General features: G+C 42.5%; 1 protein-coding gene and 1 non-coding gene across 2 annotated transcripts; both read right to left on the bottom strand.

Annotated features, from left to right (window-relative positions):
* Nucleotides 1-1,937: 1,937 nt before the first annotated feature.
* On the bottom strand, nt 1,938-2,044 carry LOC118758932 (U6 spliceosomal RNA). The gene has a single exon (XR_004995881.2). It is a non-coding gene; the product is annotated as a U6 spliceosomal RNA (small nuclear RNA).
* A 1,840-nt stretch (nt 2,045-3,884) lies between these two features.
* On the bottom strand, nt 3,885-20,668 carry LNP1 (leukemia NUP98 fusion partner 1). Its single transcript, XM_058661805.1, has 3 exons — nt 20,137-20,668; nt 11,120-11,350; nt 3,885-4,373 (listed from the first exon to the last, which is right to left on the bottom strand). The coding sequence occupies exons 1-3, from the start codon at nt 20,290-20,292 to the stop codon at nt 4,224-4,226; spliced, it is 537 nt and encodes a 178-aa protein (XP_058517788.1). The 5' UTR covers nt 20,293-20,668; the 3' UTR covers nt 3,885-4,223.
* Nucleotides 20,669-22,609: the final 1,941 nt, after the last annotated feature.

Here is a 22,609-nt window from a genome sequence, read left to right as displayed (position 1 = left end):
TACCAATAGGTGCCACGGCCTAGTCAGACAACCCCCAATAACCTTCACTAGCTCAGCCTCCAGACACATTTTTTGCATATGCTGGTATGTGCTGAAGCCTAGTCTGTTTTGTTCCATAACCCATCTAGCTCTCATGCATACCCATGGGTGGGATAGCTTAGCTCAGCCTGATCTACCCCCAAACCCAGCCCACATGCATGCCAATAGGTGCTGCCACCTTGACCAACTTAGCCTACCCCCAGCCCTGGTTCCTGTGCTCATCGGCAGGAAGTGCAACCTAGCAGAGAAGTGCCCAAAGTTCCCCGAGCAGGCCTGCTCAGAGACCTGGATGTTGCACCTGTCAGAAGGTACTGTGGTCCAGCCTGACATGACTTGAACACAGTACTGGCACTTGCCAATGAGTGTGGTACCCCAGCCCACCTAGCTCATCCCCAGACTGGTCATCCCTCATGCTCTCACTGGCCTGCTCTCATGTTCACCAGTGGAAGCAACAACTCAATAAAAGAGTTCCTGAAATTCCCCTTCCAGACCCTTTCCCAGCCCAGGGTCTTGTACATGCCAGTGAGTGCTGTGGCTCAGTCTAAGCTGGCCCACCCCCAGGTTCAGCATTCACCAGCAGGTACTACAGCCTGGCTCAGCCCAGCCTGCTCTCAGTCCCATCTCATGTCATTATGTGTAGCAGTTTTGCCCAGTCTGGCCCACCCTCAATCCCTTATGTGCACTGGCAGTTTTGTGGTCCAATCAGCCTGGCCTATGCCCCATCCTGTCTCTCACCCATGCCAGTGCGTTCTGTAGACTGGCCTACTCCAGCCATTCCCAGATCTGGCCCACACATGTGTCAATGAGTGTTGCAGCCTGGGCTGACCTGGCCTGGCTGCCCCCAGCTTCAGGTCTCACAGTCACTAGTAGGAGCTACAGCCTACAGAGGAAGTTCTCTAAGTTCTCTTGTTGGACCTACTTCCAGCCCCAATATCATGCATACCAGCAGGTCTGTGTCCCAGAATAACATGGCTTGCCCCTCATCCTGGTACTCACTGACCATTACTGTGGCCTAGCCTGACTGGCCCACGCACATTCTGACCCTCACCAGTGAGTGTTACAACCTATCTTAGCCTGGTCTACCCCCAAACCCAGCTTTCATGTGACCCAGCAGGTGTTGTAGCCTAACTTGGCTTGTCCCACACCCATTCTGGCTCTCACATGCACCAGCAGGTGCTGAAGCCTAACCCAGCCTGGCCCACTTTCTGACCCAGCCCACATTTATGCTAATAGTTGCTACTACTGCCTTGACCTGCCTGGTCTGCCCACAGCCCTGATATAACCCAGTCTGGCATAACCCGCCTACAGCCTCAGCTCTCTCTGGTAAATGTTGCAGCCTAGCCTAGTTTTGCACAGCCCATACCCTTTCCTGACTGTAAAGGGTGCCAGGTGCTGCAGTCCCAGAAGTGAGCTTACATGTCCCCTGTAGAATCTGCCCTCAGATCTGGTTCGCTCGAATTCTGGCGGATGTTATGCCCACCCTGATGTGGCCCAAGCCCTGCTACAATGTTAGTGGGCAGGTACTGCAGACTAGTCCAGCCAGGCATGCCCTGCAGTCCCAGATGTTGTTTGTGGTAGATGATGGCAGGCAATGTTGTTATCCCAATCCTGGTTTCTCACATGAGTGGATGCCTTGGCCTCACCCAGACATGCCCTTTGTTTTCCTCACTCTAAACCAGTCAGTCTCAGGTTCCTTATCTACCTGCAAGTGCAGTGGCTGAATACATGGAAACCTCCAGAAGTAATTCTTTTTTTGTCAAACATGCCTTCAGCCACACCCACTCCAACATGTCACCAGACCCCCTTCACTGGGAAATCTGCATCCCTCTGCCTGGGAACTGTGGTGACAGGTACAAGCCCAGCATTCTCTCTTCCTCACATATCTTTTTTTTTTTTTTTTAAATATGGAACGCTTCACGAATTTGTGTGTCATCCTTGCGTAGGGGCCATGCTAATCTTCTCTGTATCGTTCCAATTTTAGTATATGTGCTGCCGAAGCGAGTATCCTCACATATCTTTTTAAAAAGAAAAATAGAATAGGCAACTATGATGGCACACTGGTATAGCTAAATTTGACATTACCAGCCCCAGAATGCCCACCAGCTGGTTACTTGTGGGCCATTGGTTACTTTTCTTACAGCAGTGTAACACTTGCCTAGGTACAAGGTAACCTAGGCAGTTGCCAACAGCTGGGGTGAAAGTACTAATAGTGATCTTATTATTGGTCAAATATTAATGCTTTCCAGCATTACTTGTCCAAATGTTGGCTCAACTTTGCCCCCTAGAGGAGAGTGACCAGAATGCCTTGACAGTATTGCTGAGCATGATGTTCATAATTCTGTCACTGGTTTTTCTGGTTGAGTCTCTTTTTCTATTTTATTTGCTACTATGTCATTGAAAGTGTGTCATAAATTATCTTCTCGAGCAAACAACCCTCTTAGGCATTTTAGAGGGGCAAATACTAACTATTAATACAATTTTCATTCAGAGACAGTAATAAATTCAAGTGTACTTCAAAAACTTCATGGAGAAGCAGACTTCTACGCTAATGGTTAGAACATCCATGTCTCATATTGAAATCCCTGGCTTTCATAGTTGGCTCTAGCTCATGATTCCAGTTTCCTAGTTGTGTAGATAAAGGGGACTTAGCAGTGACAGCACAAGTAGTAGGTTCCTGCCATCCTCATGAAAGACCTGCATTACCTTCCCAGTTCCAGGCTTTGGCTCTTGCCCAACTCCAGTCCCAGCCATTGTGAGCATCTGAGGAGTGGATCAATGGATAGGAATGTGCTCTCTCTATATATATCCATTACCTAACCCTTCTTTTCACATAAATAATAAAAATTTAAATGTATGGAAAACATGGATTATGGGGGAAAAGCTACACATGGATTTTAAAAACTTTAGGGACCAAACTAAACCTAACCACCCTTATTAAAGAAGTTGTAAAGTACTCCATGCCCATCTTTCTCTTCTCCCAAATGCTCATTCCCATCCACATTACTCACATACTAACTTGGGATCTGCTTCTAAAGGAAAATGTAGATCTTGCCTCACAGGAAGGGCATGAGCTGAGCTCAGGTCCTAATTCAGCCACTGTCCTGACAAGCCACAGAATTTTCCTAAACTTCTGTTTTCTCAACCACAAAATGAAAAGAATAGCTCTGCAATGGTGAATTTTAGATGTTAACTTGGTCAAAGGATACCCAGATAGCTGGTACAGCATTGTATCCGGGTATGTTTGCGCCAGTGATTTTAGAAGAGATTGCTAATTCAAGCAGTGGATTGTGGAAGATACACCTTCATTCATTTTATCAGGTGCCACCCAATTGGCTGAGGTTACAGGTAGAGCCCAAAGCAGAGGATGGTAAATCCTGTGCTGTAACTGGCACAGTCTTCTGCTCTTCAACAACAGAACTTCAGGATCTCCATGCTTTGTGCTCAGGTTTTATACCAGTGCAATTCCCAGGTTCTCAGGCGATTTGCCTCCTTGGACTTGAGTTGTAGCATTGGTTTTCTGATTTTTGAGGCTTTTAAACTTGGACTGAGTCGTGCACCAGTCTTCCTGATTCTCTAACTTGCAGGTAACTTATTGTTTAATTTTTCAGCCTATTCAACTAATAAGTCTCATTTCATCTCTCTCTTTATATCTGTTCTATTGGTCTGGCTCTGGAGTTGGGATCTAATACAGGGTCCCATCTCAGAGTGGTAAGGATTGTTTTAGGTGCTGCATGAACACATTCAATGTAGTACTTGACAAGTCCATTTTCAGTTCACTTTAAATAATAGCCATTCAGTATACTTACAGAAGCACTTCTAGTAAGGAAGCAAACTTAGAGTTAACCTCAATGACTTTTATTTAAGACAATCTGCAAAGTTGACGTACATGGGAGAGGGGTGGATGTGATGTGTAGGTGGCTCTTTAAATACTTTTATTTTTACATTTTCAAAAATTACTTTTCTCTATTAAAATACCTTTTATTATTTTCATTGCCATAAAAGGGCACCCTCAGCTAAATCACCAGATTCAGGTGGAGTGTGATGTAAGTTACCCAAAGGAGCAGCTGTACCCACCGCCCACGTCAGACACCAGCATCTGCAGAGACCTTTCCCAGCTGCCACGAGGCATCCTGAGAGGGAGTACACCGCCCTGCGGAGCTGTCATTGAGATGCAGAACAAAGTGCTACTCGGGCCCCTTTTCCACCAGAGGAGCCATGTGTGTTTCTTTGTGCTCCTCCTTCATGGAGCTCCTTCTCTCCTCCTTTTTCTTTCGGGATCTCACTTCCATCCTCAGACAGTCTCTTTCATTTCTCTCCTTTCTGCTTTCAGTGCCCTGAAAGAGAAAGTTCAGAAAGGTATGGAAATGTACCAGCAGGGGAGCAATAAGACAGGATCATTCAACAGACTGCAGTTTCTAGTAAGGGAGCTACATAAACCTAATGGTGTTGCTAAAGGTTATAATCAGAAATAAATAGGATAGAGGGGCCAGGTCTTGGAGGGAAGCTCAACCTGCACATGGCTGTGACTCTTGGCCTCTACCACCCCAAAGCATGTGATTCCACAGCATGGTTAAATTAACAGGTTCCTGGTGCTTTTTGGTAAGCCAAGTAAGGTGCGATATCATGTATGGATTGTCTCTAACCTCCCGGGATACACTCCCTTGGATTGTGTTAGTAGTAGGGTTTGTGCTGTTTTAATGTAAAGTCTGCATGAGGAATGGAAGCCTTGAGGAATGATATTTAGCCAGATTAGCATGCCAAGAAAGTTACTAGATGTGAGGAGTCACCATTTATTCACTGATCTACTGAATACATCTCATTGTTGTCTTAGCATTGAGATTCAGCACTAAAGAGAGCCTACTTCCTAGAAATTACAGCTTAGAGGAGGGATGCAAATAATCAATAAGTAAGTATAAAAGGAAACAAAAAATAACAAATAGTGGTCAGGCAATGATAACTATAAGCAGAATGAATCTGGTCTGGGATCATCTCAGAGAAGTTTTTTTGGGGATTCCCCCCATTCAAACTACTGGACTCAGAACCCCAACTTGGAGAGAATTGTAGGTTCCATGGTGGGACCATGAAGTCCATGTGTCAAAGCTGAGCTGCCTCGGTGACTCAGATGGAGCAGTAGACAGCATATCCAGGTGCACATAGAGGATATAGTGGTACATTGGAGCCTGCAGAGGACACCTAGTACCAGAAGAGAGGACAGAACAAATTCATCAACTACCCCATCCAAGTATTGGCAGTGAAAATCTGGGCAAATGGAGACACTAAGGTGGACTACGTCAGCCAGTGGATTCTGAAGAGATTTCATCGTGCTTGGAATAGTAAGATTGGCAACAACTCAGAACAGTAGAACTATTGAAACCACTTGAGCAGTGCCCTTGGAGCATGTCCCACATTGGGGACTTGGGATGATTGGGAAGGTGGGTGTGGCTTCTCCTCTTATCTGTCCCCTTCCCGCAGAAGGTTAACCTATTGTTTGGGATGCCAACATCCCGTATTGGAATGCTGGTTTTGAGTACCAGCTACCTCACTTCTGTTGATGCACACACTGGGAGGCAGCAGGAAATGACTCAAATATTTGGGTCAAATATTTGGCAGACCTGGAGTTAGTTCCAGGCTCCTAGGTTTGGCTTGGCTCAACCACTATGTATTACATGCATTTAAGGAGCAATATATTTCTATGCCTTTTTCTGTTTCTCAAACAAAAGGAAAATACATTTTAAAAACAAATAAATAAGCAAAATCATTATTACTCCCCATTTTGAAGTGGAAACATTGAGAAACTAGAAGTTCTAGTCAGTGACCATTAATAATGGTGGGTGGCAGCCTCATGAACAGGTCACGACTTGACTTTGTGAGTTACGGATATATGTGATTACTGAAATGGTATCTGCTGCCTGTGATGCTCCTTTACACCCATAACTGCTCATCAATTAGAGTCAGAAAGAAAAATACACAATACAGCTGAATTACAAGTTGAGAGTAATTTAGAAATTGGACTGGCTCTGAAAAGTGCCTGCCAATGATGTTCATTAGCTCTATCACTTATATTCCCTTGATCAAAATTCATATTTAGCAATCACAAATGTCTCTAATATTCACCAAGCCAATCTAATCAATAAAATATAGTGATGATTATTTCCAATTTGCCTTTTCCATTGTTGAAAATTAATACTGACAAATGTATGTGTTTTCTTAGCCTCATGATTTAAAAATAAAATGTGAAAATTTTAAGCCAGCCGATTTTTTTAAATCAAAGGAATTTAATATTGTTGTTCCTAATTAGATCACAAACTGGTCTTGCCTCTTTTTATTCTAAAATATGTAAAACTGAAGTATATATATGTGTGTGTGTATATATATGTGTATGTATATATATACACACACACATACACACACACAACACATTTGGTCCCTAGATAATATATGTATATACATATATATGCCTTTTTTATTTCAGAGGGGGAGACAGAGACCCCATATGCTGATTTATCCCCCAAACATCCAACAGCAGCCCAGATTGGGTCCCATGCCAAAGTCAAAAGCCAGAAACTCAATTCACATCTCCCACGTGGGCAGCAGGAAACCAACTACCTGACCATGACTGCTGCCTCCCAGAGTCTACATTAATGAAAAGCCCAAGTCAGAAGCAAGGTCCAGGAATTGATGCCAGATACCCCAGTGTAGAGTATCTTAACTTATAAGCCGAATACGTGCTGCCAAATTACTTTTAAATGTAATTAGCTTTGAAAGTATAGACTGGAGCAGCCACTATGTAAGTCGGTATGGAGAATGCTAAGACAGCTGAAAATATATCTACTACATGACCCAGTTGTCCTGCTTTTGGGACTATATCCAAAGGAAGTGAAATCTGCATATAAGAAAGTGACCTGCAACCCTGTATCTATAGCAGCACAATCCTTAATAGCAAAGACATGGAAACAACTCAGATGCCTGTCAAGAGAAGAATAAAAAAATTATGGTCTATCTACTCCATGAAATACTTCATAGCCAAAAAAGAATGAAATTCTACCATTTGCAAGAAAGTAGCCCCAACTAGAGACCATTTATGCTCAGCAAAATAAGACTATCCTAAAAGGACAAATACCGCATGTTCTCTTTGATACAATGCAATCCTCAGGTGAAATACAAAACAAGTAGATATGTAAGTAACTAAGTATATACATATATTCTAATAGATGGACCATATAATGGATACTAACCTGCAGGGAAGTAAAGATATGTTGCAATAGGCAGATGTATTCCCAAATGAAATGAGAACTCTCAATGAAACTGTTAAATATACCTTGAGAATTTGATACTACGTTTTCTACCATTGCCTATACTTACAATGCCATGATACACTTAAATAGCAGAATTTTGGACTTGTGACTGTTATTAAAAGTCTATACTATAGCAAAAATATGGCAGGGGGTAAGGTGGGGACGGGGGGAAGCTGGTGCGGTATCCTAATGCCTTACATGCATGGGATTCCATGTGAGCACCAGTTCATGTGCTAGCTGTTCCTCTTCCCACCCAACTCCCTGCTTGTGTCCTAGGAGAGCAGTACAGGATGGCCCAAAGCCTTGGGACCCTCCACCTGTGTGGGAGACCCAGAAGAAGCTCCTGGCTGCTGGCTTTGAATCAGTTCAGCTCCAATCCTTGCAGCCACTTGGGGAGTGAACTAGTGGATGGAAGATCTTTCTCTGTCTCTCCTTCTCTCTGTAAATCTGACTTTCCAATAAAAATAAATAAATCTTTAAAAAAAATAAATGGGGGGATGATGGAAAGGGGAGAGTGAAGGAAGGAAGGGGAAAAGGTCGGGAGAATCCCTTTACCTGCAAAACCATATCATGGAAAATAATAATAAAATAAGATTATCAAAAAATGTAGTTAGCTTTAGAAAACAATGTGTAGACACGGAAAAATGGTGAGTATCTGTTCTGAATTTTTAAATGTTATTATAGTAGGATGAATCTTAAATACTCTTGTAAAACTGTCATAAATTAAAACACTTTAACTAAAATTAATTATGTAATATGCAAGTTAATTAATGATTTTTTTAAAAATATACCTATAGTTTCATAGGATTCAGGAAGGATTTAAGATAATTAAGTCTCCCAAATTACACATTTATTTTTTATGTATAATGCATATATATGCATAAAATTATATATATAATATATAATAAATAAAATTTATTATTTATTTGAGACCCAGAACTACAGAGAATGAAGAAGATATAGTGAGAGACATCTTTGATCCACTGGCTCACTTCTCAAATGCCCATAGTAATAGCCCATCAAGGGAACTGGCTGTGGAGCTGTACTACCTGGGAGGCAGAGGACAGACCACCCATCATGAAACTACCCACAGAAACGAACCTGAAGCAAGTTTAAGAAAAACTAAAAACCAACTTAACCACTCCAGTTCTCCCCCAAATCTTACATTCAGGAAGCCAGGAATCTCACTAGCCGTATCGTCCCAGGCCTCCCTATTACACAGGTTGAGCTTTGGGTCCCACGAAGGTGGAATAAAGTACATGCTAGCACCACATGATAATCAGCCCTTCTTTTTTTTAAGGTTTTGTTTCGTTGTTTGGTTTTTTTTTGTTTTGCTTTTGTGTTTTTACAAATCAGAGTCAGACAGAGATCTTCCATCTACTGGTTCACTCCCCTAATGGCCACAACCACCAGGGCCAGGCCAAACCCAGACACTTCCTCTGAGTTTTCCACATGAGTTGCAGAAGTCCAAACACCTGGGTCATCTTCTACTGCTTTCCTAGTCAGGAACACGTCTTGGAGTCAATATGGGATACCTGTGTTGCAAGCAGCAGCTTTATACATGGTGCCATAATGCTGGTCCCTTATTTACTCATTTCAGTATATTAGTTTTGAAACAGCAATTCTTTCACTTATGGTATCTTCCTGCCAAAAATTAATAATGAACTATCAGATAAACCCAAATCAAGAGTCATTCTTAAAAGTAACTGAACTGGGTGCTAGTCTTCTGGCACAGTGAGTTAAGCCGCAGTCCGCAACACTGGTATTTCGCATGAACGCTGAACGCTGATTGGTGTCTCAGCTGCTCCACTACTGGTCCAGATCTCTGCTAATCTGCATGGGAAGTCACTGGAAGATGGTCCAAAAACTTGGGCCTCTGTCATTCATCTAAGAGACCTGGACGAAACTCCTGGCTCCTGGTTCCTGGCTTCTGGCATTGGCCATATGGGAGCAAACTACCAGAAGGAAAATCTCTCTGTGTAGATCTCTCTTCCCCTCTTGTAACCCTGCCTTTCAAATAAATAAACACATAAAAATAGGTAAGTCTTCTTAAAAATATATATAACTGGACTGTACTCTTCAGAAAATATCAATGTCATGAAACATATGGCAAGACTGAAAAATTGATCCAAAGTTAAACACACACAAAAAAATCACAGGGAAAAGAAAATACAATGCAATACATCATCTGTAATTTTGCTATAAAAAAGCGTTTGGAACAACTAATAAATTTGAGTAGGTTTTACAGATATTGTATCAATGATAATTTCCTGAGTTTCAGTACTACATTTCCTTGCTTGAGGCTAGGAAAAGAAAAAGAATGCAGATAAATCAGATAAATCTATTAATGTGTTAACATTTTTAACATGTGGAATCTAGTAAAGCCTGTGTGGGAATGCCTTCCACTGCTTCTGCAACATGCCTCTAGTTTGTAGCTATAACCATATATATGTCATAACTAAAAGGCAAAGCAGGCATTTCTAATTAATAAGGTTTAGACTCAGCAAATGACAGCTGTTAACTGTTCTCTCCTCCTTATTCCTTCTAGGATTCATTGGAGAAGGAGCAGCCTACTGAAGGTGAATCATAGGTACGTAGGTACACAGGTACCTAGGTAATCTGAGCAAAACTGAGGTGTCACTTACAAGGCAATGAAGGATGTCCAGTTGGACAATGAAACAGGAAGCACCAAGTGTCTTGCCCTGAGCATTCACAGAATCCAATTCAGGAGCTGGGAGTCAAAACTAAGGTTCAAGTATCTGCTTTATCTACTACATTACTACATGGCAGCAGCATATTATTCCTGTTTCGCAAACAAACAAACAAACAAACAAAAACCCACGAGAAAGTATTCTGCACACCTCCATTCAGGATTCAGTGAACGTACCACATAGCTTAAGTGTTGCCTTTGGCATCAGTCATGGAGTTTCTGATCTGCCCCATCGCATGCCTCTCATTCTCACCTTGTATTTAGGAGTCTTCCTGAATCCCAAGAGTCCACTGTTAACATCAGGACTATTCCTACCTCTGGATGCTCACAAGAGAGTGCCAAGAGAGTTCCTGTTCTGTGTGCTTTTTATTTCTTAAAGACAGGGGCCCGGCAGCATGGCCTAGCAGCTAAAGTCCTCGCCTTGAACCCGCTGCGATCCCATATGGGCGCCGGTTCTAATCCCGGCAGCTCCATTTCCCATCTAGCTCCCTGCTTGTGGCCTGGGAAAGCAGTCGAGGACGGCCCAATGCTTTGGGATCCTGCACCCGTGTGGGAGACCTGGAGGAGGTTCCTGAGTCCCGGCATCCTGGCTCCTGGCTTCTGGTTTCAGATCGGCAAAGCACCAGCCGTTGCGCTCACTTGGGGAGTGAATCATCGGACGGAAGATCTTCCTCTCTGTCTCTCCTCCTCTCTGTATATCTGACTTTGTAATAAAATAAATAAATCTTAAAAAAAAAAAAGACAGGGGAACACAACACAGAGATATTTTTCTCTTCTCCAAATAGTAAAAGGAGAATGCAGCACAGTTATTTATACTAAAGTGCAAGAAAGCAGTCCCAACAAATAGGGGACTTAGGTAACAAAGGCATTCTTCATGTGGTCCCTGTGGGAATTCTTCCTACACCAAATGTCTTCTTAAAAATAAACATTAAAGAAGGTGCTCATGGGACTATCTTAAATTAGGTGCTCTTCCCCAAAGATCTCCTCAGGCTGTTCTCTTCACACTTGAAGAAGGTGTATCCCTTGGATTTCCTTGTACACATTGGTTTAAAGATTCAATAGCTCTGCTACATACCAGAGAGAGAGAACGTTTAGTTCTGACACACAGTTGTTGCTCAGAGGATAGTGAAAATTCCTGAAGTTTGGACTGGGGTCTTTCTTTTGGTTCCAGTGGTTCCTTGACTGACCCATCACCAGAGCATTTTCTGTGATCTCGCATGTTGCTACGACGTCGGAATTCCTGGTCCTCATGAGAATGTCTTCTGGGCTGACGGTCAGGTGATGCGACTTGTGGAAGAGCAGGAAACTGGGAATATAAAATTTGAAATGTACCATATGAATAAGAGACTCACAATATTGGCTCAGAGGTGGAATGCAAACTCCCAAGCAAGCAAATCTTATGTAGAACTCAAATTTTATATTCTTGATCAGTAGGATCAAGTAGAGGAGCCAGCATGGTGGCTAAGCTGGCTAATCCTCTACCTACAGCACCAGGATCGCATATGGGCACCAACTTGTGTCCCAGCTGCTCCACTTCCAACCCATCTCCCTTCTCATGAGCTGGGAATGCAGCAACAGAGGATGGCTCATCATTGAGCTCCTACAACCACATGGGAGACATAGAAGAAGCTCCTGGCTTCAGATCACCTCAGCTTTAGGCACTGAGGTCATTTGGGGAGTGAACAAGCAGATGGAAGATCTCTCTCTTCCATCTCCGTAAATCTGCTATTCAAATAAAAATAAACAAATTTTTAAAAAGCAAGTAGAATCAGCATTTCTGCTTTTTACTGTGCTACACAGGAATTTGAAAAAATTTGATAAAACCATAAATGTTTAATAGGTAATCTCACATTGAGTGTATGAGCACTAATCCCAAGTTCCAGCATCTCAATCTAGCTTCCTGCCAATGTAGACCCTTGGAGGCAACAGTGATGATTTAAATCACTGGGTCCCCAACAACCTCCTGGGAGATGAGGATTAAATTCTCAGTTTCTGGCACCTGCCTCAATCCAGACCCGTCTGCTCTGGGCATTTAGGGAGAGAAACAGTGGGTGGGAGATCTTTCTGTCTCTGCCTCTCCAACAAATAAAAAATAGAAAAGAATAATGTAAAATTGAATATGTAACTTTTGCTTACAGAATTAATTTCTAAACAAAAAGCAATGAAAAAGTTGTAAGGAAAAATTATTTAACCATATAAAAATAAAGCAATGATGTATCAAGAGCAATATAAACAAAATTAAACACAAGGTTAAAATGCTTTAAATTTTATTTGTATTGCTAATGCTTAATAGATATTCCAAAAATAAGTATATATCACCTACATACAAACAGAGGGATTATATAATATAATGACAACAATGCTAAAATCACAGCTGGCAAATGAGCAAAGGATAGACAGTTCAAAGAAACCAAACTCCTTGAAAACATTATGACAATTGCTCTTTCAATTATCTTACTCCTAAACCACTCCACTCAAATTCTTGCATTCCTAATTAATTTTGGTCAGGATATTGGTCTCCATTTTGCTGAATATGTATGTTTTTTGAATCTATATGTTAACCATAGCATTAAACTCAATTGTTCGCAGGGACCCTTCTGGAAACACTCTTTCCTTGTTTGTTACCACGGCATCTTCTTGCCTCCTCTTTGGTCCTTCTACCACTTGATTTGGACATATTTGTTCACTTCTTCCTTTTATCTGCTCATAACTGGTGGAACTCTCCAAAGTTCTGGGCTAGTCTTCTGACCTTACTTTCATTCCTTAATTGACACCATCCCCCTAAACATCACATCCCTGGGTTTCATTCACCTTCAAGCTATAATCTGATTTTTTCCTGATTAGCATCATTAGCCCAGACATTTTCCCTGAGTTTCTTTCTGCCAATTCTGTTTCTCTTCTGAGTGTCTCATGGGTGCCCAAACTCAAACGTCCAAATCTTTCCTCCTCAATATTGTTCCTCCAATGCCCCTACCTCAACTTATGGCACTAGTTACTCACCACTCAAGCCAGTAGGTTGGGGGTCCACCGTCCACATTCAAAGACCAAGTCAGCAGTTTCTACCTCTCAATTGTGACTCAGAATTATCCATTCGTTTCCAACAGATATGCTAGTCCTCTGGTGGAAATCATTGTTATCATTTACCTGGATTGTAGTACACAATGTTGCACAGAACAAGAGAGATCACAACAGACACAAGTGTAGGATTTTATTTGCCAAGCCTTGACAATGTCTTACAAGAATAAATTTGGGGCCCGGTGGCATGGCTTAGCAGCTAAAGTCCTCACCTTGAATGCACCAGGATCCCATATGGGTGCCGGTTCTTATCCCTGGCTGCTCCACTTCCCATCCAGCTCCCTGCTTGTGGCCTGGGAAAGCAGTCAAGGATGGCCCAAAGCTTTGGGATCCTGCACCCGTGTGGGAGACCCGGAAGAGGTTCCTGGTTCCAGGCTTCGGATCGGCGCAGCACCGGCCGTTGCACTCACTCGGGGAGTGAATCATCGGACGGAAGATCCTCCTCTCTGTCTCTCCTGTCTGTATATCTGACTTTGTAATAAAATAATAAATAAATCTTTAAAAAAAAAGAATAAATCTGGACACACACAAAGACACGCCAGGGGTGCTTGCTCAAAAGAAAGAGCTTGAGGATAAACAAGAAGACTTCCAACTACGGTCAAAAGCCTCATGGGAAACCTTGATCTTGAACTTGCCAGCCTTCAGCATTGGAAAAAAATAACTTTCTAACTTAGCCCCTGCTGAAGTGCCTGGGAGATGCTCCAAGTCTTTCAGCCCCTGCCACACGGTGGGGAGACGCAGCAGCTCCTGGCTCCTGGCTTTGACACGCCCCAGCTGTGGCCATTTGGGGGTGTGTACCAGCCGATGGAAGTTTCTCTCTCTCTCTCTCTCTCTTTCTCTCTCTCTCTCTCTCTTCCTCTGTGTGTGTGTGTGTCTTCTCTGTAACTTAGCCTATCAAATAAATAAATCTTTTTGAAAAAAGGAAAGAAAGGGAGCTGGTGCATAGCAAGCTCACTCTCTGCCTGTGGCACCTACATCTTACAAGTGTCAGTGCACGTCCCAGGGAACTCCATTTTCCATTTTCCATCCAGCTCCGTTTATAATGTGGCAAAATAGTAGATGCTGTCCCAAGTCCTTAGGCTATTGAATCAACATGGGAGACCCAGAATCAGCTCTTGCTTCCTGACTTCAGACAAACTCAGTTCCAGCTGTTGCCGCCATTTGTGGAATAAACCTATAGATAGAAACACCTTTTCTGACTCTCCTCTAAAACTCTGACTTTCCAACAAAATTAAATAAATTTCTTCAAACAGGAAAATAAAAGAAATTTCTGTTGTTAAGTTATACCATTTGTAGTAGTTTGTCATGGCAGTTCTGGAAAATTCACGTATCTGGAACCTTATGCACAAAGAACAGAGAGCTGGGCAACAATTCATTAAGCTGCTGTTACACTTGCGGTAAATCTGTACTATTAGTCCATTTACTGCATGTCCTTCACAGTGCCAGGTACTGTGAGTCAGGTACGGAGCAAAATGAATACAGTGTCACCTACTTGGCACTCAGGTTTATGTATGGAGATAGCCATAAAAAAAAAAAACAGGTCAAAGGCCTATGGCTTTGGCTAACTGCTATAAAAGCAAAGTTCAAGCTGTAATGAGAGGGCAAACAAGGATAAGCTATGTGCAAGGGTACTTCAGCTAACGCAACATTTAATGAAAAGATAGGGTTTCCTTGGTGAAACAAACACACAAAAAAATTGAAATCCATGCAGCTTCATACAGCACATTTTCCTTGAACTTTTTTTTTTTTAAAGATTTTTTTTTTTTTATTACAAAGTCAGATATACAGAGAGGAGGAGAGACAGACAGGAAGATTTTCCGTCCAATGATTCACTCCCCAAGTGAGCCGCAACGGGACGGTGCGTGCCAATCCAAAGCCAGGAGCCAGGAACCTCTTCCAGGTCTTCCAGGTCTCCCACATGGGTGTAGTGTCCCAAATCCTTGGGCCGTCCTAGACTGCTTTCCCAGGCCACAAGCAGGGAGCTGGATGGGAAGTGGAGCTGCCTGGATTAGAACCGGTGCCCATATAGGATCCCGGGGCTTTCAAGGTGAGGACTTTAGCCACTAGGCCATGCTGCCGGGCCCACATTTTCCTTGAACTTTGTGAAGAACCTATGCGTACAGGTATTTCAGAGGGTTTTTGCATCACAGTAAATTCATCTTTGAGTTCCTCTTTCCACAATTTTTGAAGTACAGTATATTTGTGTAGGTGTTGAGTGGCCTGGGCAGCCCAGGAGACACCTCTGTGCAGATGTAATGATTAAGGAACAATCTGAAAGATGAGCATGGGTTAATTAGGAGCCTGGGACAGCATTTCTCCCAGAGGAACTACCACAGGAGATTGTGGCATGGAAGGAAGCCTTAGTGGGGCCAAGGAGTGCAGAGGGCCCAGGGGGAAAGAAGAGGGCAGACATGCAGAGGTCCCAAAGGGTTTTCAGTAGGGCAATATCCTAAGACCTGCAACCCCCATCGGTGTGGCCAAAGATTTTCCTCTGTGACATGGAATCATCTCTTTCCTCATTCTTTCTTTTTTTTAAATATTTCCCTAGTTTTCCACAGTGATCATGTGTTGTATTATCAGAACAAAATATCACTTTTTAAAATTTGAGACACAGTGAAATGCAGCTCTTTGTACCAAGATTCTCATCTATAGGGGAGCCTGAGTACACTCGCCCAGATTTTTGCTTACAGAAACATAGACTTCATGGCTCCTTATATCAAATACATGTTTCCATTTGTCCCTTGGCTTTGGTGAAAGACTGTGCAAAACCCCTAGTTGGTTATAGGGAAAAGCTCTCCCTTGCAAAACTGTTCACTTGAAGTGTAACTCCTTCACATAAGTTGTCCCAAGAAATCATGAAAACTGTTGTAAAGAGCTGTAACTACACTTGCCTCTCTCTTCCACTCTGTGAAGCAGGTTCTGACTCTGAGGTCAGACGCTTCTCACCCTGAGTTCACGCTGGACTCCTGGCCCATGAGGCCACAGGGTTCAGAGGGCACTGCCTGAGCAGGCAGTGATTTCCCAGTGTCCAGACTCTCACACAGACGAATGCACTAAACAGCCCAGCCACTTCCTCTCCACCACGATGGCAGAACAACAGGCTAGTTCTCACTGAAAGAGAAAGCGGTGGGGCTGGTGCAGTGGTGTTGCACACTAATTCTCAGCCTGAAGAGCTGGCATCCTATATGAGCACCAGTTTGAGTCCTGGCTGCTCCATTTCCTATCCAGCTAACTTAATGACCTGGGAAAGCAATGGAGGATGGCTCAAGGCCTTGGGTCCCTGCACCCATGTGGGAGATCTTGAAAAAGATCCTAGCTTAGGAGAACGGAAGACCTCTCTCTGTCTTACTTTCTCTCTCTCTCTCTCTCTCTTTAACTCTGAACATGATTTACTAGTAAAATAAATATTTTTTAATGGCACTTTAAAGAAAAAAAAAAAAAGGCCTAGCACAATGGCTCAATTAGCTAATCCTGCTTCCTTCAAGCATTGAGATCACATAGAAGTATTGTTTCAAGTACCAGCTGCTCCACTTCCTAACCAGCTCCCTGCTTGTGGCCTAGGAAAGCAGCAGAGGTTGGCTCAAAGCCCTGGGAGCCTGTACCTGTGTAGAAAACTGGAAGAAGCTCCTGGCTCCTGGCTTTGGATCAGCTCAGCTGCGGCCATTGCAGCCACTTGGGGAGTGAACCAGTGAATGGAAGATCTTTCTCTGTGTCTCTCATTTTCTCTATAAATCTGCTTTCCCAATAAGAAAAAATAAATAAATCTTTAAAAGAGAGAGTGGTTTTTGAGACAATGAAACTATTCTGCTGCTATAATGGTAGATGTATACCACTCTGTATTTGTTAAATTCATAAAAATACAGGAGTGAACCTTGAGAGAGTCTGTGTGCTCTGGGTAATGATGCAAATGCAGGTTCATCCCTAGCAGCAGAAGCACCAGGAATCTAGAAGTGCTCTCCAGCACCCACCCCCCCACCAAGTTTTATGTTTAAGTGCCAATAAACATAAAAGGAAGGAGGGAAAGATTTAGCTCCTCACCAGAGTTTTACGCCTTGATGTTCTTTACTCTGACTTTAATTGCTGTCACCCTTCAGTTGTATCGCTCTTGTCCTCAATGAGACCCTCTGAGAAGAAAGATCCAGATACCCAATAATAAGACCCAGGCTGGGTATTAGTGCACTCAGGAAACCACACCCTTCATATCTAACAAAACAAAGTCTCCATGGGATTCCTTCTTCTCCTTTACAGCTTAGCGGGGGCTAATGGACTCACCTAAGACTTACGTGGGTAGTGACTTTCATGGAGAGATGAAGTGACACATCTAGGCGTGTGATGCCTCATTCTTGGATTTGCAATCATAAGCTTTTATCTGCAGCAGCAGAAACCAACTCCCTCTATTCCTCTGTGAAACTTCCTGACAACATGACTTGTAATATCAAAGGCAAAAATGATTTCAACCAAATTCTCTGATCAAAGTAATAATAATAATTTGTAGATCTGAAATAACTTTATACGAGGAATATTTTATTATGATCTAATACCATCTCCAGAACCAAGAAGACTATAGTGTTGAATATCTAATGCATACAAATAACATCATGAAAGACAAACATTCAAGTATTCAGCTAGTAAAACAGTAGGTCTTTTAGAAATCATAGGGAGGGGCCCAGTGCAATGGCCTAGTGGCTAAAGTCCTCGCCTTGAACATGCCAGGATCCCATATGGGCGCCGGTTCTAATCCCAGCAGCTCCACTTCCCATCCAGCTCCCTGCCTGTGGCCTGGGAAAGCAGTTGAAGACGGCCCAAAACTTTGGGACCCTGCACCCATGTGGGAGACCCAGAAGCAGCTCCTGACTCCTGGCTTTGGATTGGCTCAGCTCCAGCCATTGCGGTCACTTGGGGAGTGAGCCATCGGACGGAAGATCTTCTTCTCTGTCTCTCCTCCTCTCTGTGTGTCTGCCTTCCAATAAAAAAAAAAATAAATCTTTAAGAAAAAAAAGAAGTCATAGGGAAAAGCTTGGTAACACGCAGTTGACATTCTTTTAAAAAATTATTTGAAAGGAATGCTGCATGTAAATGGATCAGAAAAAAATTAATAAGAAGATGGGAACTCTCTATTTCTATCTCCAACAAATTTTTTAGAGAGAAGCATTCAACATATTGAGTAAAAAGGAAAATGAAAAAACCCCAGAACTTTTGGCAGAAATTACCTGAAAGTATCTAGAAGACTCTAATTTTCATGATCTGTGGTTAATAATAGTAACTACTTATTAGGCACTAGGCATTGTCCTAAGCACATTTCACAAAAAGCACCCAGGTACAGATTCAGTTTACAGTATATAATGGTAAAGAGAAAAAATTCTAAAATATCCTGAATTTATTTAGAGGGAAAGAGATAAAGGAAGTTTGTCAATTAATAGCTGCAGATGAAGCGCACACTAGCCAAAAATTTAGTGTATGTTGGATCCTTGACTTATCTCCATCAAGGTCAACCAGCAATGCCACAGCCTTGCTTACATATCAGTTCTGCAGCCTGTTAGCCTCAGCTAATGCAGAAGCAACAGCCTGTCGCCCACATGGCTTCCCACCCCAAAGCATTTCCCAAAAGGTAGGTTCTGTTCAAACAATGACTCCCTTATCCAAATTTCTAAAAGTATTCTGAGATCTGGATTTTGTGGACTTTTTTCCAACTGCTGTTGAGACTGGTTGCTGCTAGTTAGTGGAAACTTGTCCCCGGACCTGCTCCCTTTTTCAACAATAGCTTAATAAGCCCTTTTATTTCAACAGTCTTTGGTCTCAAGAGTTTTGGTTTAACAACAGGATAGTTTAAATAGAAGAGGAAAGAGGGAGTCTCAATGTAGCCAGGGCTCTACTCTGTTCTCCTGGAGTCCTCTGATCTGTGACCTATTGCTTGTATTTCCCCTCTCTTCAGTCAGATGGTCATATTTATTTCATGTTGTGTCTTCCTAAGTAACTTTCTGCATTGTTACTCTGATGACTATGAAGCTCATTTTTGACCCAGGGAATCCAAACGGATTGATTTAACCAAATGCTCAAGGCAAGGTCATGCAGAGAAAGATGTCATAAGGACACCATTTAAAAAGTTACACAGAAATTCTGTTATCCTTTAATCATTTAAAATAAACAATTTTGCAACCTAAACATAGATTCTTTAAATAGAATGGATTATCTAAATTTTCAATGTCTGAGAAATGCTCGAGTTATTGAAGAAACTGTGTTTCGTAAACCATGTTTCCTCTTTGTTTTCGTATTTCCCAACACTGGAGCTAAAAATCAAATCATTACTCCAAACCCCACAACAGGAGTAGGGACTTAGGAAGTAGTCTCTGGTGACTGGGATGTTAAGCGGTATGTGAAAAAGAAAAGCCATGTGATTGCTGTGTGATGGTGAAGCAGCAGACATACCTGGTTAGCACTGCAGTGGGACAGGAAGAACTGCTCCCTGCACCTGCCGCTGTGTCACCACACCTGGCTGGCCCACCCAGTCCCTTCCTGGGATCTTGCTCCCCAGCCACCAGATGCTCTGCTTAGCCATGGAAAATAGGACTAAGAACAGGAGAATCCTGGCTCCTTCTCCCACCAGGGAATCAAGGGGACACGGGAAGGGAAAAGTGTCTCAAGTCCGTCCGAAGTTCTGCAGAATGTCCACAGAAGGCCCATGGAAGCATGGGGCTCTTTTCAGAATTTCAAAAAGACAAGTGAAGATCACACTTTAATCCACAACACTACTCGACTATCACATCTGAAGCTTATTATGAGCTCCAAGTAGCAGCTAAAAATAGCTGCGATCACTGAAAATGAAGTTCTCTTTACCTAACGCACCAACGTTAGGCCCCTTAAGGGACAAGATGGAATGAAAAAAAGGAATGATGGTGGGTATTCACAAAGGAGGTTTGGAAGGCACTAATTTGAAACCAAAGAACTCACTTTAAAATGAGCACAGAACCCCCCCAACCCCAAATGCCAGCTCTCCCTGGTCCCATGACAATAACTCACTGGACAGGGCAAGGAGCCTTTCCTGTAACTGGCGTCCCGCGACCGGCGCCGCTCCCGGGTTGCTCTCTCCTCCTCCTCTCTCCAGCTGTGCCCCCAGAAGCTGCTCATCCATTTGGCAAAAGACACATCCTCATCGTCGTCGTCTTTGTGCTCCATGCAAAGGTGACTCAGAATCTTGAAGGCCTGTCCCTGAATCTGAGAGAGCAGACTAGCACTCAACAGGGCTGGCCTGGTCAAAGGCAGGACCTCCCCCAAGACAAAAATGAAACTGGTCTTTTTCAATGGTCTCCGATAATGGCATCCTTAAAGGAGAAAGATTTACTAAACAACCACTTCATCATCAGGCAGCCTTGGGCAATGTCTATTTATAAATTCTGCAGCCCACATTCCCCTCCCCCCTGTCTTTTTAAATTGAGAGGCTTTTTAATCCTGCCATGGCTGGGGCTTGTGCCTCGAAGCCTAGGGGTAGGAAGCACAGTCCACTGCCTGGCTTTCTCTGCATTTTGCAGCCTATGGCATGTGCTGGCATCTCCAGCTGTCAATGGTGATGGAGCATGACCCTCATAATATGCCTGTCAGTTCCAGGCTTGCTCTGAAATGGGGCCAGGTACAAAGGGACTGACTGACTGACTGCAGCTTGCAAGGTGGCTGGCCGCAGGCAAGTGCTAGCTCCAGCTGGATAGTAAATCAAATGGATATTGATGTAACATCCAGTTTCTGGATCAAAGGGAGCAGTTTTTTACTGAAACGTTACTTACACATATGCCTATGTAAATAATATATAGGCACATGCAAAATACATAAATGCTAAATGCACAACCCCATAAATGTTTGTGTTCAGTCTTGTGTTACCACCACATTGCAGGTGAAGACATGGAAATTTTCTAGCAGAAAACAGGCTTCCTCTATTCCTTTCCAATTCATACCCCGTTCAAAAAGGTTGCCATTCTGACCTCTGCTTCCATAAATGTGGCTTATTTTGGAGCTTTTTTCAATAACATTATCTGGAAGATTATTTTGCCATCACCCAACATTGTATTTGTGAGGTTTATTCATGTGTTTGTAAAAACAATAGTTCATAATGTATAATAAGAATATCCTGATTTCATATGTATGTATTTTTTTGCTCAATCAGTTTGTTATTTGTGCCTGTCATTTGGGTTGTTTCCAACTGTGACTATTATTTTTTAAAAGCTTTGATGAATTCGTAGTCCATCTTTTATTGGGCACTTTGATCAAGGTAGGGAGAAGAGAATATTTATGCAACCTGATTTTGTGTGAGGAGCCAAGTGTTTTACATGTGCCACTTTCACTGTAACAACCCTGTGGTTGAGACATCTGTATCACACTTCTTAGGTGAGAAAATTGAGATGCAAATATGTCATCACTTTTCCAACATACAATTGCTGCTAGGCAGCACAGACAAGTCTGAAGCTAGTTAAGGACACAAAGTCCAGGCTGTTCCCAACATTCTGCCATTGTCCCAAAGAAACCTTTAGAAAATCTTACATTTCAAATAGGCAGGCGATTTTTGCCTATTTGCCATTTGAACTGCAAAAAGAGAATATATCTCCATCATACCAAGAACATGGTATTACATGAAAAATGCTTATTACTTCATCATATTTTTACTAAACCAGTGGAAGAAGCTAGCTTGCAAATGACCGAGGAAAATATATAACTATGTATTATAACCATAGCTTACCTCTGTTATTAAAGAAAAAGGATAGCTTCTCTTCAGAAAACACAACCAAATCTATCAATAAAACATCCTATAGCTAAACTCTTCACTTCCCTTTCTTCCTTTCTTCCTTCCTTCATTTATTTATTTGTTTATTTATTCATTTATTTCAAAAGATAGAGAGACAGAAACAGAAAGAGAATTTCCAGCCACTATTTTATTCCCCAGATATCCCCAAATTGGTGCTGTGCCAGGTTGAAGCCAGGAGCCAAGAACTCTATCTGGTGGTATCCCACAAGAGTGGCAGGGATCCAAATTCTTGATAAGGCATCACTTTGCGCTTTAGCAGAAAGCTATAACTGGCTTGGAGACTCAAATCCAGGCACTCTGATATGGAGTGTGGCTGTTGTGAATGATGTCTTAACCATGGTATCAAATGCCTGCCCCAATGTCATCTTTTAAACAATGAATTAAAACATCATCATATGTTCAGGAAAAGGTCATCTGGCAGGACAGAGGCTGTTTAGCTTCAGAAAGCCTTGATTGCAAGGTTGGCCATTGGCTGATATATGGGAACTTGGTTGGTAAACATTTTCCCACAGAGACCTAAGACTTCCTCTAAGAGATACGATTGGCTTATTGTTTCTAAACGAACACACAATGGTTTTTTTTTTTTTATTAAATTTATTCACTAATTACATTGTGTTGTAATTACATAGAATCTGGGATTCTCCCCCCCACCCTCCCCCCATGGTGAGTTCCTCCACCCACACAATGGGTTTTACACTAAAA

This window comes from Ochotona princeps, chromosome 3 (assembly GCF_030435755.1).
Source record: "Ochotona princeps isolate mOchPri1 chromosome 3, mOchPri1.hap1, whole genome shotgun sequence".
Classification (NCBI taxonomy): Eukaryota; Metazoa; Chordata; class Mammalia; order Lagomorpha; family Ochotonidae; genus Ochotona; species Ochotona princeps.
This window is presented reverse-complemented; position numbering and strand designations above follow the sequence as displayed.

Bases quoted from the DNA above. Each gene is read 5' to 3' on its own strand.
- LNP1 (XM_058661805.1), bottom strand. From the start codon at position 20,292: ATGGAGCACAAAGACGACGACGATGAGGATGTGTCTTTTGCCAAATGG. The intron at 11,351-20,136 runs GTGAGTTATTGT...TTATATTCCCAG, and splicing joins AAGGCTCCTTGCCCTGTCCA to TTTCCTGCTCTTCCACAAGT. The intron at 4,374-11,119 runs GTATGTAGCAGA...TTTCTCTTTCAG, and splicing joins CTAAACGTTCTCTCTCTCTG to GGCACTGAAAGCAGAAAGGA.